This window comes from Salmo trutta, chromosome 10, assembly GCF_901001165.1.
Source record: "Salmo trutta chromosome 10, fSalTru1.1, whole genome shotgun sequence".
NCBI lineage: Eukaryota > Metazoa > Chordata > Actinopteri > Salmoniformes > Salmonidae > Salmo > Salmo trutta.
Window position 1 is genome coordinate 17,461,203 of NC_042966.1, and position 18,642 is coordinate 17,479,844.

Genomic DNA, 18,642 nt, shown 5'->3' on the forward strand with positions numbered 1-18,642 from the left:
TTAACACTCCAGGAGTGATATCAGGAGTCCTCTATCTATAGAACGAAGCACACAGAGATGGAGCCTGAGAAATTGGCGATGTACACTCAGAAAAGAGGTGAAACCACTCCCCCTCCAATACAGCCACTGATTATCAAAACAAGGTCACAAATTGCCTTGCTCCTTAATCCTGGTTGATGTGTCAACAATCAACTGCAAGTTATGAGCAGTCAGCAGTTCACACGCCAAGTAGGCTACTGGGAAGACAGGCAGCACTTAAAGTACATGGCACTATCTCGAAAACAATCAGTACTAGACAGTGGAGGCTGGTGTCTGGACCTGTAGGAGGACAGGCTCATTGTAATGGCTGGAATGGAATTAATGGAACTGAGTCAAACATGTGGTTTCCATATGTTCGATAAATACCATTTATTCAATTTCAGCCATTACAATGAGCCCGTCCTCCTACAGCTCCTCCCACCAGCCTCCTACGACAAATAAAGACTACAAGTATACTTAGCACTCCTGGAGATATCAGGAGTCCTCTAGCTAAAGAACGAAGCTATAGAATGATGCCTTTGGTAACTTTTCCCACCAAATTCAGACGCAAACGAGAGCGGGAGCAAGGACGCACAGGCAAGGACGCACAAGTGGAGGAGATGTGCGGCGGGACAGGGTGCGAAAACGCTACGTCGGGGACCGCATCTGTACTGCACCAAGGCAAACTGGTGCTGTGACGTCGTCGCGGCAACGGCCAAACATAGTCTAGCGACTTCTAGCGTCTAAACAAGGAGCCAATAGCGATTCTCACAAACAAAACAATAGTTGGCAACACTTCCCAAAGTTAGTGACAAAACTGTCATAGTTGGTTGGTCGGAGAGTTGCACTTGCTGTGTTAAGCAAAGTAGGCAAACCTCCACTGAGCCAGCCCGCCCTTTGACAAGGCACATTGGATTAAGATGTTAAGACTCGCATGGGCACGGTCGTCGTCAAAAAATAGCCGCGTTGACCCAGCTCGCCTGCTAAGTATCGTTCTCCTGGGAGGTGACAACAAGCCGCACAGCCCAGAACAGAGTCGGGACATCAGCGGGCTGACACCACCCCCTGCCAGCGACAAGTCCCCCTCGCTGCTGAGTCCCAGGACGTCCCAATACTGCTTCAGGTAAAGTAGCTAATGAAAAGAGACATAACATGACAATCGTCTAGGACGTGACATCTTGCGACTGACTTGTCAAATTAATTGATTAATCGCTAACTAGCTAACGTTAGCTAGCTACAATAATGCAACGATTGATTAGCTGTGGATTACATCATTGTCTCGCGCCTGCCTGGGGAGCTAGCGGGTCACCAAGTGGTCTTGTACGAGCTGTTGTCAGCTAGCTAGCAGGCTAGATGCCATTCGTCCTTGGTCTAGCCAGCTAGCTATTTACCCAATTGTAAATACACCTAATTATACTCTTTGCAGTGTTGACACGATTGCCAGTGAACACTGGACATAACACGGTGATGCTTTACTGTGTGTTCTGCAGTTTGGAGAACTAAAAACCATGCTAGCTAAAAGGCTAGTGTTTTTAGCATACTTGACAGCCAGCACTGTCTGGTTTTGACAGCTGTCACTTGATAGGGCTCGTGCATGAAGGAAGTAGCTACTGTAGCTAGCTAACTAGCTACAGTAGCTAACGATTATAGTAAGCTGCTACTGTCTAGCCAACATTGATATCATGCAGCACTCATACAATACATGCCAAGTATGCACGCAGTTCACCCAGCAATAACCTTCCTATAAACATAACAACATGTGACTTAGCTAACATGAACAGGTTTGATGGCACACTCCACATAATGTTATTTTCAGTCAGTCATTTTGTTGTAGTTTACAAACAGTTTACCAATGATGATCAAAGTGCTACCTCTGTGTTTCACTTGAACCACCAGTATGACAAGCAGAGCCAGTCTGAGTATGGCGTCTGGGAGTGAGGGGCAAGGCAGCCCCCCGTCCACCCCCCAGAGACCCCCCAACCGCCTGGGACAGGAGAGGTCCCCTTACCTGCTGCAACACGCACACAACCCGGTGGACTGGTGGGTTAGACACACACACACACAATCTGTGGACTGGTGGGTTAGACACACACACACACACACACACACACACAACCCGGTGGACTGGTGGGTTAGACACACACACACACACACACACACACAACCCGGTGGACTGGTGGGTTAGACACACACACACAATCTGTGGACTGGTGGGTTAGACACACACACACACACACACACACACACACACACACACACAACCCGGTGGACTGGTGGGTTAGACACACACACACACACACAACCCGGTGGACTGGTGGGTTAGACACACACGCACACACACACACACACACACACACACACACACACACACACACACACACACACACACACACACACACACACACACACACACACACACACACACACACAACCCGGTGGACTGGTGGGTTAGACACACACACACAACCCGGTGGACTGGTGGGTTAGACACACACACACACACACACACACACACAACCCGGTGGACTGGTGGGTTAGACACACACACACACACACACAACCCGGTGGACTGGAGGGTTAGTCCACTTATGATTCTCTTTCACCTAATGAACTAAACTGAACAGAAATATTAACCCAACATGTAAAGCGTTCGTCCCATGTTTCATGAGCTGAATTATTATTCTCCCATATTATTATTCTCCCATATGCACAAAAAGCTTATTTCTCCCAAAATTTGTCCACACTTTTTTATATCCCTGCTAGTGAGCAGTTCTCCTTTTCCAAGGTAATTCATCCACTTGACAGGTGTGCATATCAAGAAGCTGATTAAACAGCATGATCATTACACAGGTGCCCCTTGTGCTGGGGACAATAAAAGGCCACTTTAAAATGTGCACTTTTGTCACACAACACAATGCCACAGATGTCTCAAGTTTTGAGGGAGCGTACAATTGGCAGGCTGACTGCAGGAATGTCTACCAGAGCTGTTGCCAGAGAATTTTAATGTTCATTTCTCAACCATCAACGTCGTTTTAGAGAATTTGGCAGTACGTCCAACTGACCTCACAACCGCAGACCACGTGTAACCATGCCAGCCTCGGACCTCCACATCCGGCTTCTTCACCTGTGGGGGGTTGGGGGTGGTGCTGAGGAGTATTTGTGTCTGTAATAAAGCCATTTTGTGGGGGGGAAACACATTCTGATTGGCTGGACCTGGCTCCCCAGTGGGTGGCCCTGTGCCCTTCCAGGCTCACCAATGGCTGCACCCCTGCCCAGTCATGTGAAATCCATAGATTAGGGCCTGATGCTTTTATTTCAATTGACTGATTTCCTTATGAACTGTAATTCACCAAAGCCTTTGAAATTGTTGCATGTTGCGTTTTTATATTTTTGTTCAGTATATGTAAACTAATATAAGAGTGCCAGTTAAATACATTAATCTATCCCACCTCCCAGGTATCCATGGGGACAAGAGGCGTTTGACAAAGCCAGGAGTGAAGACAAGCCTATCTTCCTGTCAGTGGGCTACTCTACGTGTCACTGGTGCCATGTGATGGAGAGAGAGTCCTTCGAGGACGAGGAGATCGGAAAGACCCTCAGTGACAACTTTGTCTGTATTAAAGTTGACCGCGAAGAGAGACCTGATGTGGACAAGGTCTACATGACCTTCGTGCAGGTGTGTGTGTGTGGCTGTGTGTATGTTTGTGTGCCTGTGTGTGTAAACATGTAGTAATCAAGTCCCCATATCTGCTGTGTTTGTTAATCTGTGTTGCTGTCCCTGGTCTCTAGGCAACCAGCGGAGGTGGTGGTTGGCCGATGAGTGTGTGGCTGACCCCTGACCTACGACCTTTCATTGGGGGCACCTACTTCCCCCCAAAGGACAGTGGCCGGAGACCTGGACTCAAAACTGTCTTGACCAGAATTATGGAACAGGTAATAACAATGTCCAAGCTGTATTTGAACTCTACAAATACAGCACTTCACAAAGTTCATATGTTTGTATTCAGTAGCCTACATGGATATGCCAAGTGGCTTATGGGGTGTGTGAGTGGCAAAGATATTAGTGCTGTAGCAACCGTGTGTGTGTGTTCCGCTCTCTCTCAGTGGCAGGATAACCGTGAAGCATTGGAGTCAAGTGGTGAGAGAGTTATAGAAGCTCTGAAGAAGGGAACCTCTATCGCAGCTAACCCCGGGGAAACCCCACCCCCAGCCCATGATGTGGCCAATCGCTGCTTCGTACAGCTCGCACACTCCTATGAGGAGGAATATGGCGGATTCAGGGATGCACCCAAGTTCCCCTCACCAGGTACATACGCACACACGAGTTCTCCAGTTCTTTCTTTTTGTCTTTGCGTCTCTGTCTGTCTGACCGTTGCTCTCTCTCCTCTTTCTCTCTCTTTCCCCCTTTCTTTCTGCCTCTCTCTCTTTCTCTTTCTGTAGTGAATCTGATGTTCCTTATGTCGTTCTGGTCTGTGAACCGTTCGTCTACTGAGGGGTCCGAGGCGCTCCAGATGACCCTACACACACTCCGCATGATGGCCCTGGGGGGTATCCACGACCATGTGGCACAGGTACACACTCTCATTCACACTAACGGCACTTTTGCATCATTCCTAGGACATGCTACTCCACTACACACAGCACACCACAACACAGTTGGCATGAGCAGGAGTAGAACGTTTATGTTGTATTTCTCATTCGTTTATTTCTTTCTCTATCTTCCTCTCTCTATCTTCCTCTCTCGCAGGGGTTCCATCGTTACTCTACAGACTCATCCTGGCATGTTCCCCACTTTGAGAAGATGCTTTATGACCAGGCCCAGCTGGCTGTGGCCTACATCAGCGCCTACCAGGTGTGTGCATGCGTGTGTTTGTGTGGCAGCCACATCGTTTAACCCGTCTCTACCATAATCGTTTTCCTGCCAAAAAAGTCTTAGTCAGCAGAATTTGCCTAGATTAATAAACTCTGTTAGGGGATGTCACATCATGTGAGGGGTATGTATAGCAATGAGAACCACTGCCGCAAAGCGTGCAATATTTTACAGCGAAACCTGCAGCAGAAGCGAACCTCTTCGTCCGCGGGAGGCTACAATAACTTAGTTTCCCGGGGAAGCTGTGAAGTGAGCTGTAGCATATTGTGTGATTGTTTGTGAGTCTGTATGCATAGTAATTATAAGGATACATATTTCGGTAAATTTTGCTGCCGACTAACTTACGCTCATTAACTGGTCAACAAACGGTAAAACAAATGTCAAACAGTAAAATGATGGGACCAACAGAAAATACTATGCATGCATACAAGAAATTGACATTTTTCAATAAGAGCTTAATGAAAACCTACAACAATAGCAAGCCTATCGTCTTAGTCAAAAAGGCTCTAGCCAATTATTGAACATGCATCTTCTGTAATGAAGCTAATAAAAGCAAGATGGCGCTGACAGAGAGGGTGACCTTGCTTCTAGTCCTTAGGAAACTATGCAGTATTTTTTTTAAAATGTATTATCTCTTACATTGTTAGCCCCGAAAATCTTAAGTGTTATTACATACAGCCGGGAAGAACTATTGGATATCAGAGCGACATCAACTTACCAACATGATGACCAGGAATACGACTTTCCCGAAGCGCATCCTTTGTTCGCACCACCACCCAGGGCATTGGATCTCATTCCAGAGGCCGACCTAAAACAACGTCACCGCAGAAGAGGTAGACTGAGCGGCCTCCTCGTCAGACTTCGGAGGCGTGCACACCACCCACCTCTTCCGAGTATATTACTCTCCAATGTCCAGTCTCTAGATAACAAGGTAGACAAAATTAGGGCAAGGGTTGCTTTCCAGAGACATACTCTGTTTCAAGGAAACATGGCTCTCTCGGGATATGTTGTCAGAGTCGGTACAGCCACCGGGTTTTTTATGCGTTGTGCCAACAGAAATTAACATCTCTCTGGGAAGAAGGGCGGGTGTGTATGCCTCATGATTAATGACTCATGGTGTAATCGTAACAACATACAGGAACTCAAGTCCTTTTCTTCACCTGACCTGACAATCAAATGCTGACCATATTATCTCCCAAGAGAATTCTCGTTGGTTATTGTCACAGCCGTGTATATCCCCCCCTCAAGCCGATACCACGACGGCCCTCAAGGAACTTCACTGGACTCTATGCAAACTGGAAACCATATATCCTGAGGCTGCATTTATTGTAGCTGCGGATTTTAACCTGTCTGGGCTAGGGGGCAGTATTTTCACGGCCGGATGAAAAACGTACCCAATTTAAACAGGTTACTACTCTGGCCCAGAAACTAGAATATGCATATTATTAGTAGATTTGGATAGAAAACACTCTGAAGTTTCTAAAACTGTTTGAATGGTGTCTGTGAGTATAACATAACTCATATGGCAGGCAAAAACCTGAGTAAAATCCAACCAGGAAGTGGAGGATCTGAGAATTGTAGTTCTTCTTTCTAGTCCCTTTTGAAACTACAGTATCCGTTGGGTTACGTTGCACTTCCTAAGGCTTCCATTGGCTGTCTAAAGCCTTCAGAAAGTGGTTTGAGCATTCTCCTGTCACTGGGCAGATAATAGGAGCTCAGTTTCTGAGTGGACTGCCTGGCAACAAAGGGATTGGATATGCGCGGTCACACGAGCACGCTGTTCCTTCTTTTTCTCCTTGAATGAATACGCTATTGTCCGGTTGGAATATTATCGCAATTTTACGTTAAAAATACCATAAAGATTGATTTTAAACAGCGTTTGACATGCTTCTAAGTACGGTAATGGAACATTTTGAGGGCGGGGGAGGGCCTTGTATGCATCGTGGAAGTTAGAGTAGGAGTGATCCAGTGTATTGCCCTCAAGTGCTACAATCAATATGCTGATAGAATTTAGGTAGCCTTGTTCTCAAATTTGCTTGTTAACTTCTATGGGCTAACCTGCGGGACACAGCCTGTGAAATATCAGGGCGGCAAATTCAAAAAACAACAAAATGTCATAATTCAACTTTCTCAAACATACAACTATTTTACACCATTTTAAAGATACACTTATCCTTGATGTAACCACATTGTCCGATTTCAAAAAGGCTTTACAGCGAAAGCAAAACATTAGATTATGTTAGGAGAGTACATAGACAAAAATAATCACACAGCCATTTTCCAGGCAAGGACATGTGTCAATAAAACCCAAAACACAGCTAAATGAAGCACTAACCTTTGACGATCTTCATCAGATGACACTCCTAGGACATTATGTTACACAATACATGTATGTTTTGTTCGATAAAGTTCATATTTATATCCAAAAACAGCATTTTACATTGGCGTGTGATGTTCAGAAAATGTATTCCCACCAAAACTCCCGGTGAATGTGCACATCAATTTACAAAAATACTCATCATAAACGTTGACAAAATATATAACAATTATTTAAAGAATTATAGACTACTCCTGGATGCAACCGCTTTGTCAGATTTTAAAATAGCTTTACGGAGAAAGCACATTTTTCAATATTCTGAGTACATAGCTCAGCCATCACAGAGAGCTATACAGACACCTGCCAAGTTCGAGGCAACCTAAACTCAGAATTAGTATTAGAAATATTCTCTTACCTTTGCTGATCTTTGTCAGAATGCACTCCCAGGACTGCTACTTCCACAATAAATGTTGTTTTTGTTCGAAATAATACATATTTTTGTCCAAATACCTCCGTTTTGTTCGTGCGTTCAGAGCACTATCCAAAGGCATAACGCGCAAGCACGGTACCAGAGACGAAAAGTGAGAATGTTCCGCTACCGTACTTAGAAGCAGGTCAAACGCTGTTTAAAATCAATCTTTATGGTATTTCTTACGTAAAATTGCAATAATATTCCAACCGGACAATAGCGTATTCATTCAAGGAGAAAAAGAAGGAACGGCACGCTCGTGTGACCGCGCATATCCAATCCCTTTGTCCACAGGTAGTCCACTCAGAAACTGAGCTCCTGTTATCTACCCAGTGACAAGAGAAGGCTGAAACAACTTTCTGAAGGCTTTTGACAGCCAATGGAAGCCTAAGGAAGTGCAACGTAACCCCACAGATACTGTAGTTTCGAAAGGGACTAGAAAGAACTACAATTCTCAGATCCTCCACTTCCTGGTTGACTTTTTCTCAGGTTTTTGCCTGCCATATGAGTTCTGTTGTACTCACAGACACCATTGAAACAGTTTTACAAACTTCAGAGTGTTTTCTATCCAAATCTACTAATAATATGCATATTCTAGTTTCTGGGCCAGAGTAGTAACCTGTTTAAATTGGGTACGTTTTTCATCCGGCCGTGAAAATACTGCCCCCTAGCCCAGACAGGTTAAACAGCCATCACTAACACATTGGCCACTTTAATAAATGAATCACTAGTCACTTTAATAATGCCACTTTAATAATGTTTACATATCTTGCATTACTCATCTCATGTGTATATACTATATTTTATACCATCTATTGCATCTTGCCTATTCCGCTCGGTCATCGCTCATCCATATATTTATATGTATATATTCTTATTCCATCCCTTTACTTAGATTTGTGTGTATTCGGTAGTTGTTGTGGAATTGTTAGATTACTTGTGTTAGCAGTTGATGTTACTCTTCAATAACACAGACTCCAAAGCAAATCAGGGGGAGGAAAATAGGTGTATTCAAAGAGAACAAATCATGCAGGGAGGTAGATGTTTATGCTCCCCTGTCCTCAGTTATTCTCCTCTGGGATTCTATCCACAGAACAAAGGGACAGGATGTAATTTTATAACCCAGCCATAGCCTGTGGTTGACCAATTAGAATTCCTTGCAATAAAACTCAGCCAATGGCCAAATAAGGAGTATCCTATTTTAGGTTCAATGTATAAACAATTTGGACCATTGAGAACTTGCTATGAGTCCCTGACTGAAATTCGTCCCATGTCTCTGACCCATTGATATTACAGAAAAAAAACACTATTTCCATTTATCGTTAGTACTCTATTGACCTCTTGTCCTCTGCATTGTGTATTTATCTTGAAATAGTCTTATACTCCCCCGTAGACCATTTTAAAAATAAATATATTTCAAATGTATTTTTAGAAAACAATAGAAAACATAAAAAAAATAGACAGTATAAAAAAACATTAGCAGTAAGCATAAAATAATTTACATTAAACACCTTGCATTTCTATAAAACACAAAGGGCATATTTTACTTGCTGTTACATTAAGAAATAGATTTCAAACAAAGTTATAGAAAGCAAGTATTAACAGGTGTAATGATAATGTCCCTTACGATTCCTACCACATCCTGTATTAGGAGGAAACTCACACAAAATAATAATTAATATTCAATCATCCTATTGGCAAGGTAATCATTCACCAAGTCCTTTAAAAGTGACCAGCTCTTTCACACTGGTATCAGTCCCACATAGATAACTATTAGATAATATGTTCTGGCAGTCTGCCGGTAGTGAGGAATTCTTTTTCCGTTCCACTGGTTGATAAGGACTTCTCTAATGAACACTTCACCGGTGATCTTGTATCATTTCAGGTACAGTCCTTGGGTCAAGGGATATTGCTGCAGCTTCAGACGGTAGATTCTCATAATCTGTAACAAAGGAAACAAAAAAGTGAAAGTAACATGTCCTGGTTTCAAGAGAGATTGATATTTCACATATATTTCCCTAAGTAAGCATGTCCCGATTTCCAGGAAAACGTTGGACATTTCACCTAGATATCCCTAATATGATGACTGCGGTATACAACATAGAAGCTTATCAGGTTCTGGTCATCTTACTATGCTTCTTCACCCGAGATTGATTAGCAATTAGGGGACAATCAGTTCTTTATTCTCCAGGCTCCGCTTTGCCATCAAAATGGACAACCTTGCAATGAGTGACATGTATCCATTGTGAATTTCCCTGGACTTTCACTGCTGACCTCGTTATGAGCAAAACTTGATAAGGACCTTCCCATTTTGGCCCTAATGTGTCTGTTACATATTTTTTTACCATCACCCACTGTCCTGGTTCTACATCATGTCCCCCCTCGGGAGTTATTCCCTACGCCTCTTTTACTTGTCTGTCTGCTTCCCCTACTGCATTAGAGAGTTGTATGCAATAGTTAAGCATTGTACCACTCAAAGTGAACGTCTGCTTTTCTCAAATCTAATGTGCCTGGTAGTGACATGGGTCGACCTAGGTCGACCTCAAACGGACTCAACCCTGTGGTTTTGTTATGCGTTTCCCGTAAACTACATAATACCGTAGGCAATGCAACCGGCCATGCCATTCCTTGATGCATCTTTGAAAGTCTCTCTTTCAAAACTCAATTTATGCATTCTACCTGTCCACTCGATTGAGGATGATAAGGGCAGTGCAGTTGCCAGTCTATGTTCAGAAGACGAGCTACCTCCTGACACACTTTTCCTGTGAAATGAGTACCTTGGTCTAATTGTTCCGGAAATGCCCATCTGGGAATGATTTCTCAAATCAGAATTTTAGCTGTGTGTTGTGCAGTTCCTTTCTTAGTAGGGTAGGCTTCAACCTTCAAGGCTTTTACTGTGAGAAACGATCAACGACCAGCACAACTTCGTGTCCTTTACATTTGGGCAGAGTGATGTAATCAAGCTGTAGATGTCTGAAGGGTCCGGTTGGGGCAGGCGCTCGTCGTGTCTGTACTTTCACTCGTCCTTTGGTGTTGTTTTCCATACAAATGTTGCAATTCGCCATAACAGCCTCAGCCTCTTTCCGCACACCAGGTCTCCACCATTTGCCCACACAACGATAAACTATCTTGTCCACAACAATGTGTCCCAGAGAGTGGATCTGTGTCATCAAGTAGGGTAGGAGTGCATTTGGCACTACACATCTCAGGTTGCATTTCCACACATCTTCTTGATTGAGTTTGCGTCCTGCAGCCATCCATTCCCACACTTCATCTTTTGGTGCACTGCTTTGCATATCTTTAATGTCTTGCAATGTGTCCAAGGTGTAGCTCCTAATCAGTTTAGGTGACAGAGATGTTCTCTTGGCAGCTGCCTTGGCAGTTTTGTCAGCCAAATCATTACCTTTACTCTCGTCTGTAAAGATTTTTCCATGTGCATTCATTTTCAAAATTGCAACTTGTCCAGGTAACCGGAGAACATTCAGTAGAGCCATCACCTCTGGTCCATTCTTCACAGGAGCTCCCAGTGATGTCATGAATCCTGTTTTTCCATATTTTTCCAAAATCATGGGTAACGCCAGAAGCATATCTTGAGTCTGTGTAGATATGTTTTTCCTTCAGCCTGTTTACATGCTTCTGTCAAAGCCACCAATTCTGCCACCTGTGCTGATGTTTCTGCAGGTAACGTGCCTGTCACTATCACATTGTCCATTGTAGGAACTGCCCAGCCTGCCTTCCTCACACCCCCCTCCACAATGCTTGAACCGTCTGTGTATGAGATAAACTCAGGGTTTTCCAACAGATGCCACTTAGTAAACCCATCAGAGAGCTGATCCAAAACCAACTCACAACAGTTGTGTTCAAGTAATGTAGTGTCTGTAGGATACATCAGAGTAGCTGGATTACATGGTGTGCCACGTTGTATGAGGATGTTCAGAGCTTCCAAAACAGTTGGAGGATCCATTTCTTCCAACGAGCAGCTGTGACCTGTGCAGCTCGATTCATTGTCAAGAGTATGAACAGCATTTTGGCAGAATGTGTCTTTTCAACTATACCCATGTCCCATAGATCTTTAATCAGTACTTTAGTAGCATCCATAGCTTCCTTGCTAATGGGATATTGTTTTGTGCAAGGTGGGGCAACAGCTGACAAGCACACTGGTTCCATATCCAAAGTTCCACACTCATTTTTATTCGTAGTCCAAATAGGATGGTTCTGAACTGTAGATCCCTGCAGTTGTCTAATTTCCACGTTTCCTTCCCTTCAGAGATGTTCAGTGTAGAGTCAAGTTGCATAATAACATCACGACCTAAAATAGGTTGTTCAAATGAGCCTATCCACACCCTTTATTTTCAAAATATTCTTACTTGTTAAATATTACTGTACTGCCGAAACTAGAAGCACAAGCATTTCGCTACACTCGCAATAACATCTGCTAACCATGTATACGTGACCGCTAAAATTTGATAACATTATTTTCAAAAATTTGCCAAAATGCAATTAGTGGAAAACTCCCTTCTAAACAGCACACCTAATGCGAACGGTTCAATGGGACAAAAATGTTAATCTCGGTTAGAAACTAATGGCAACAACTAGGATGGGTTGCTAATATGACTAGGATTGTGCCTTTTCGCTTCTGGACAACGAAAGAAAGTTGATATGCAAACCAATAGAACAGGAGAGAAACGCTGGTTAATGGCTGGAGGAAGTTTTTATAAAATAATTCACATTTATGGTTGGATTTTAGCCAGGCTACTCTGAAGCAAAGGTAAGACATGCCTCATTATTTGAAGTAAAGTAAACCGTTGACGTTTCAAACAATTATACTGCCTCAAGCTCACATTGCAAAGTGGTGGGTGATGCGCTGATAACCTGCCAACCATTGACTATAGCCTACAGTATGCACAAGAATAGTGATTAGGATTCACACTTTTTATGAGTTGAGATATGGTAGCTCTTTTTAATCGTGGCCATCAAAATGTTTTTTAACCTATAGACCAATAAGCACGACCGGTCAAATGTATTTTCAGCGGCTAACCGTTATACCTAATAGCAATGTATAGGACCATAGACGTGTCCCTTACCTTGTTGGTGGTACAGTAGAATAAATCAACACTGTAGAATACACCAACAAGACTGTCCTCTTCACTGATGTGTTTTTCCAGCCTCGATGCGTAATATAGGGATATATAGGTCCTGTATTTGGGAGATGTGCGACCAAGAGGTTGTTTTTTATAGAAGGTGTTCTACAGTGATTGGCTCAGAATACAGTTGATAGGTGATACAGGTGAGTTATCGTTGCTATATCTTGTTGTGGGTGCAGGTCTCAGGAGACTGGTGCAATATTGTTAATTACAGTAGTGTGTGGTTGGTTGGGTTCCGGTTGTGTAACAGTTGCAGTGTGAAATGTTGTCTTCTCTGGGTGCAGGCCTGGTTGTGGTCTGCTTGTGTCATGGTTGCAGTGTGGTTTTGTGATATGTTGTCTTGTGTGGGTGCAGGTGTCGGGGGAGCAAGTCTTTGCTGATGTGGCCCAGGACATTCTCCTCTATGTCTCCAGAGACCTCAGTGACAAGGTGAGCCATCTCCCTCCTACCTCATTAACACCTGTGTGTGTGTGTGCGCGTGCATGCATGCGCGTGCATGTGCTTGTGCATGTGGGGGCATGTGTGTGAGGGCCAGGTATCGCACTCTTTTAAAAAATGCCCCTGGATTACTATCAAGGTCAACCTGTTTCTTCCTCCCCCTGTTCCCTGCCCAGGCAAGGCGGCGGCCATCTTAGTTTGATTAATGTCTCGTCAGCCCACACAATTAAAACCACACTCAGAGAGATCATTCTATTCACCAAGATTTATTATGTAATTATACGGTAAGGAATTACGCAAGGAAGGTAATTTACCACGGACACTGTTTCTTTTATACAGCTGCCTCGGTACAGGGCTTTCCCTCGAAAGCTCAGAGTCATAGTCGCAGAGAGAATACAGAGAATGTGCAGGCAATGGACAATAGAGTTGGCCTGAATTTCTTGTTTCTGGTTAATTTACCTACTGTTACACGGAGTAGTTGCATGTTATCTACCTTTAATCTCATGCGCTGTGGGCACAAACAGCAGTTGATGAGTGAAACTTTTTTTTGTTCTTCACACAATTATTAGGTAATAAGTTAAGTAGTTTAGACAGCACTACAGCTAGCTAGCACTTCCACGCTCCAATTCCCTAGGGGGCAGCAGCTACCTTGTCCAGATGCTGAGCCTGGTTGATAAGCACATCAGGTGCTGCCAATTAGGGTGGTCGTCGGTCAGAGTCCCAGCTTGCAAGCCGTGAGACTGCTGGTTTTGTTATGTGGCCATGAGGCCTTTCCTTTGTTTTTGAGTCTTTTAGTTTCGGCATGCCTTTTAGTTTTTTTATTTATGTTTCGCCACAACAAATAATAATCCGCTTGGACAGGCCGATCAAGAGAGACAGAGCTGGCCCTGGACCATTTGCTGTCTCCTGGGTACATGCATTCAACACCTGGTCGCAAACGATTGCTTTTCACATTTAATGCACACATTTATTCAGGTTACAAACAATGTAACTAGGCCAAGGACCCCTTGACAAAGCGAGTGCAACAATATCCTTAGGCAATTTTCTTGGTTTCGTAATCCATTTACATCTACAACAAAAAAATAAACATTCAATCCAAGGATCATGACCGGAACATTGGTTTAAGATTCATTACATTTATCTTACAGAAAATGATATTAACACTTTGTTCTCTAAACACCCCTTCTCTTTCTCTTGGGGGTTTAGTCTGGGGGCTTCTACAGTGCTGAGGACGCAGACTCTCTCCCTGCTGCGGGGGGAAGTGAAAAGAGGGAGGGGGCGTTCTGTGTGTGGATGGGGTCAGAGGTCAGAGAACTACTTCCTGTCGTGGTGGAGGGAGCAACAGGGGGCGCTACAGAGGCTGACATCTTCATGCACCACTACGGGGTCAAAGAACAAGGCAACGTGGACATGGAACAGGTGTGTGTGTGCGCAAGCTCGTTCGTCCCCAAGATAGACCTTGTCCTAATTATCTTTTAAAGGATCATTAACATTTATCTTCTGTGTGTCTTCTGTAATTATCTTCTGGGTGTGTCAGGACCCTCATGGGGAGCTGCAGGGCCAGAACGTGTTGATTGTGCGTTACTCTGTGGAGCTGACAGCTGCACGCTTTGGCCTCAGTGTAGCAAAGGTATCTGAGCTACTGGCCTCCGCTAGAGCCAAGATGGCCGAAGTCAGGAAGAGCCGTCCGGCCCCTCACCTCGACACCAAGATGTTGGCCTCCTGGAACGGTAAGAGCACACACACACACTGCACCCAGGTCTCCATCTGATGCGGGAGTGTATCAGTATCTGTGAGGTAACGAAGCTAGGCGATTTCAGGAACCCTTCCATTAAACCTCTCTCCTCCAGTTAGTCCTTAATTAGTCAATCACTTCATTAATCAGCTGTCCCACAGTGCAGACAGCACTCTACTGGGCTTTGATGACTGGGCTGCTCCCTACCAACGCTTTGATACTGACATGAAAGATGGAGGGAGGGATAGAGGGAAGGAGAGAAAAGGAACCTAGCGACCAGGGGAACTTCAAAGCCTGGTAATCACCAAGTTGCTGCTGAACTGCTACCTCACGGAGTCACTGAGCTGCTCCAGAGAGAGATAATGATACAGCGTTCCAGTATGGGACGTTACCACAGAATTCCATTGAAACCATGTTGCTGGCAGTTGCTTGACAATATTTTGGGTTTGGCAATATGACAATGGGCTTCATAACCCTTTTCTCCCTCCCTCCCCCCTTTCTCTTGATCTCTTTCCTCCCGTATCTCTCTTTCTTGCTCTCTCTCCAGGTCTGATGTTATCAGGCTTTGCGCGTGTCGGTGCTGTGCTGGATGACAAGGCTCTGCTGGAGAGAGCGGTGCAGGCCGCTGGCTTCCTAAAGGAGCACCTGTGGGACGCGGAACGACAGATCATGCTTCGCTCCTGTTACCGTGGAGACGAGATGGAGGTGGAGCAGAGGTGAGATGAGGGGATAATGATGAGGATGTTTAGGTGACAAATCATAACTTCAGTACTTGACAACAATGTGTGATTTGCGCAAAAGTTTCAATTATCTGCACATATCGCAAGTGGGCAATGGACTGAATTAAAGGTTAAATTGAAAAAAATCATAATACAATGAATTGGGCGGGTAGGTGACAACACATGAGGACCTTTCACCAACATTAATTTGACCCCATGTTATATAAGTTTCACAAACTAACACACAAATAAAATAAAATTGTATTTGTCACATGCTTCGTAAACAACCGGTGTAGACTAACAGAGAAATGCTTACTTACGGGCCTTTCCCAACAGAAATAGTAGAAAAATAATAACACAAGGAATAAATAACTGTAACATGGCTATGTACCAGTACCGAGTTGATGTGCAGGGGTACGAGTTAATTGAAGTAGATATAGTGTATGTACATATAGGTAGGGAGAAAGTGACTAAGCAACAGGATTAGTGATGCGCCGATACCGATAACCAATATTTTCCTTGGCCCAAAAAAAAAAAAAAAAAAACATACCGATAACCGATATTTAAAATGTTAGCGGCCCTTTAAGCATTTTAGTACAGTTAAATAGTTAACACACACACGGACGCAGCGTTCTAAGGCACGGCATCTCAGTGCAAGAGTCGTCACTACAGTCCCTGGTTCGAATCCAGGCTGTATCACATCCGGCTGTGATTGAGACCCATAGGGCGGCTTACAATTGGCCCAGCGTCGTCTGGGTTTGGCCGGGGTAGGCAGTCATTGTAAATAAGAATTTGTTCTTTTTATTTTTTAATTTTACCTTTATTTAACTAGGCAAGTCGGTTAAGAACAAATTCTTATTTTCAATGACGGCCTAGAAACAGTGGGTTAACTGCCTTGTTCAGGGGCAGAACGACAGATTTTTACCTTGTCAGCTCGGGTATTCGAATTTGTTCTTAACTGACTTGCCTAGTTAAATAAAGGTTACACACACACCACACTGACCAAAAAGTTATTTTGTTGGCATTTACGTATGTCCCATTACCAGTAAAACATAATCAAAACCTATTTCTTTCACTTACTTGCTGTGCTGTTTCGTTGTTCAGTCATTTCATTCTCAACCAGGAACGCCGTTTGGGTCTTTGCGTGTCAAAAAAGGAAACAATGACCAGTAGATAACACTATTTGATGTGTCCAATAAGCTTGTTGACCAATCAGGACCTGAAAATGACTTCGTCACATAATTTAACGTGTTTATACATTTTTTACTTAGTGTAATAAATATGTAGTAACAATCACATGTATTTCATGTCACAATGATTCATCGATACGTATGCTATGATGCTGGTAAAGTTGTCTCGCGCACCTACAGTGCTGGTTATAAAAAAAGTAAAGCTAGCTAGCTCATGGATGCAAACAATGTTGTTCCCCAAAACATAGCAAAACGACATCTGTTTCAGTAGCTATAGCTAGCTAACTATATAACTAGGTGTCATCTAAAATAACCCCAATTTATAAAGACAGTTTTGTTTGATTAATGGTGGTCGGACCCATCTATGTGAAGCTAGCCACAGTAAGGATTAGCCACAATAGTGGACTTTGCGGTTAGCTTTCAAAATAAAAGTATAGCATAATTCTACTATTTGTATTCATGTGCATCACTGTCAATGACATACTTTTCTTTTGAAGGCAAACCGCAAATTACACTATGGTGCCTAATCCTTATTGTGGCTAGCTTCACAACACATACCCAAGTCCGGTCGAGCCTCACTAGCCAGATGAAGCTAGCTGGCTGCTTATAATGTTAGCTTTGGGCAACAGGGTTAAGTAGCTGGCTAACTATTCATTTTCATGAACTGAAGTTCAATTTCAATAGGCGAACAACAAGTGGCAACCTAGCTAATACTTACAAGGATTCCTAAATCATTGCTAAGAATAATGAAAATGACTGCAGTTTCTACTGGTCATTGTTTTCAGGCTGGTTGTATTGGTGCTAGCTAGGTACCAAGATAAAGCTAGCTATCCCAGAAGTTGCGTCGAACAAATGATGCTTTATTACCAACGCGGTATTGTAAAAACATTGTTCGTGGCCGTTGTTTGCAGACTTTTTTGTACAGCTTTGACAGTGCTTCTGTATCATTTTTGACACGCAAAGACCCAAACGGCATTCCATAGTATGTATGTCTTGAAGCTAATAGCTGTGATGCTATTACTGTGTAACTCCGGTAGGAATTCCATTATCTTGGCTTTAATGGATTTCACCTTTTGAGTTGTCTCGCTGAAATGTTCTTACTCTTTCAAATGACTGTTCGACTTGTTGACTGCTCGATCCACACAGTAGACATTGTGGGCTAGGTTATGAATGCTGTGTTGTACGTGTAGTGCAAAATTTTACGTGGCATCTTTACGGCATGTACCTACGTTATAGGTCTGCACATCAGCTTTGACATCGGTTTTGCACATCGGCGTTAAACTAGACATCGGCCGATACCGATGTTGGCATTTTTAGCTAATATCGGCCGATTCCAATATGTTCACAGATATATTGTGCATTTCTAAACAGGATAGATAATAAACAGTAGCAACAGCTAATGTGATAAGTCAAACGAGTTAATGCAAAAAGGTTCAATACAGATAGTTAAATAGTTAACAAATAACTACCTGGACTAACTATTTAGCAGTCTTACGGCTTGTGGGTAGAAGATGTTCAGGGTCCTGCTGGTTCCAGACTTGGTGCATTGGTACAGCATGCCATGCGGTAGCAGAGAGAACAGTATATGACGTGGGTGGCTGGAGTCTTTGACAATTTTTAGAACCTTCCTCTGACACTGCCTGGTATAGAGGTCCTGGGTGTCAGGGAGCACTACCCTCTGTACCGCCTTGCGGTTTGATGGAAAGCAGTTTCCTGTAGTCCACAATGTGCTCCTTTGTCTT

The 18,642-nt window shown here is 43.6% G+C and overlaps 1 protein-coding gene across 1 annotated transcript in view; it reads left to right on the top strand.

The window, feature by feature from the left end:
- Positions 1 to 447: 447 nt before the first annotated feature.
- The window catches only part of spata20 (spermatogenesis associated 20), a 70,315-nt gene continuing 52,120 nt past the window's right edge, over positions 448 to 18,642 (top strand). Inside the window, exons 1-11 of the mRNA XM_029764690.1 lie at positions 448 to 1,141; positions 1,915 to 2,058; positions 3,475 to 3,694; positions 3,808 to 3,951; positions 4,123 to 4,324; positions 4,459 to 4,589; positions 4,766 to 4,870; positions 13,173 to 13,247; positions 14,463 to 14,675; positions 14,794 to 14,986; positions 15,539 to 15,707. Of these exons, the coding sequence (XP_029620550.1) occupies positions 939 to 1,141; positions 1,915 to 2,058; positions 3,475 to 3,694; positions 3,808 to 3,951; positions 4,123 to 4,324; positions 4,459 to 4,589; positions 4,766 to 4,870; positions 13,173 to 13,247; positions 14,463 to 14,675; positions 14,794 to 14,986; positions 15,539 to 15,707 (1,799 nt within the window). The 5' untranslated portion in view covers positions 448 to 938. The remainder of the gene's footprint in view (positions 1,142 to 1,914; positions 2,059 to 3,474; positions 3,695 to 3,807; positions 3,952 to 4,122; positions 4,325 to 4,458; positions 4,590 to 4,765; positions 4,871 to 13,172; positions 13,248 to 14,462; positions 14,676 to 14,793; positions 14,987 to 15,538; positions 15,708 to 18,642) is intronic.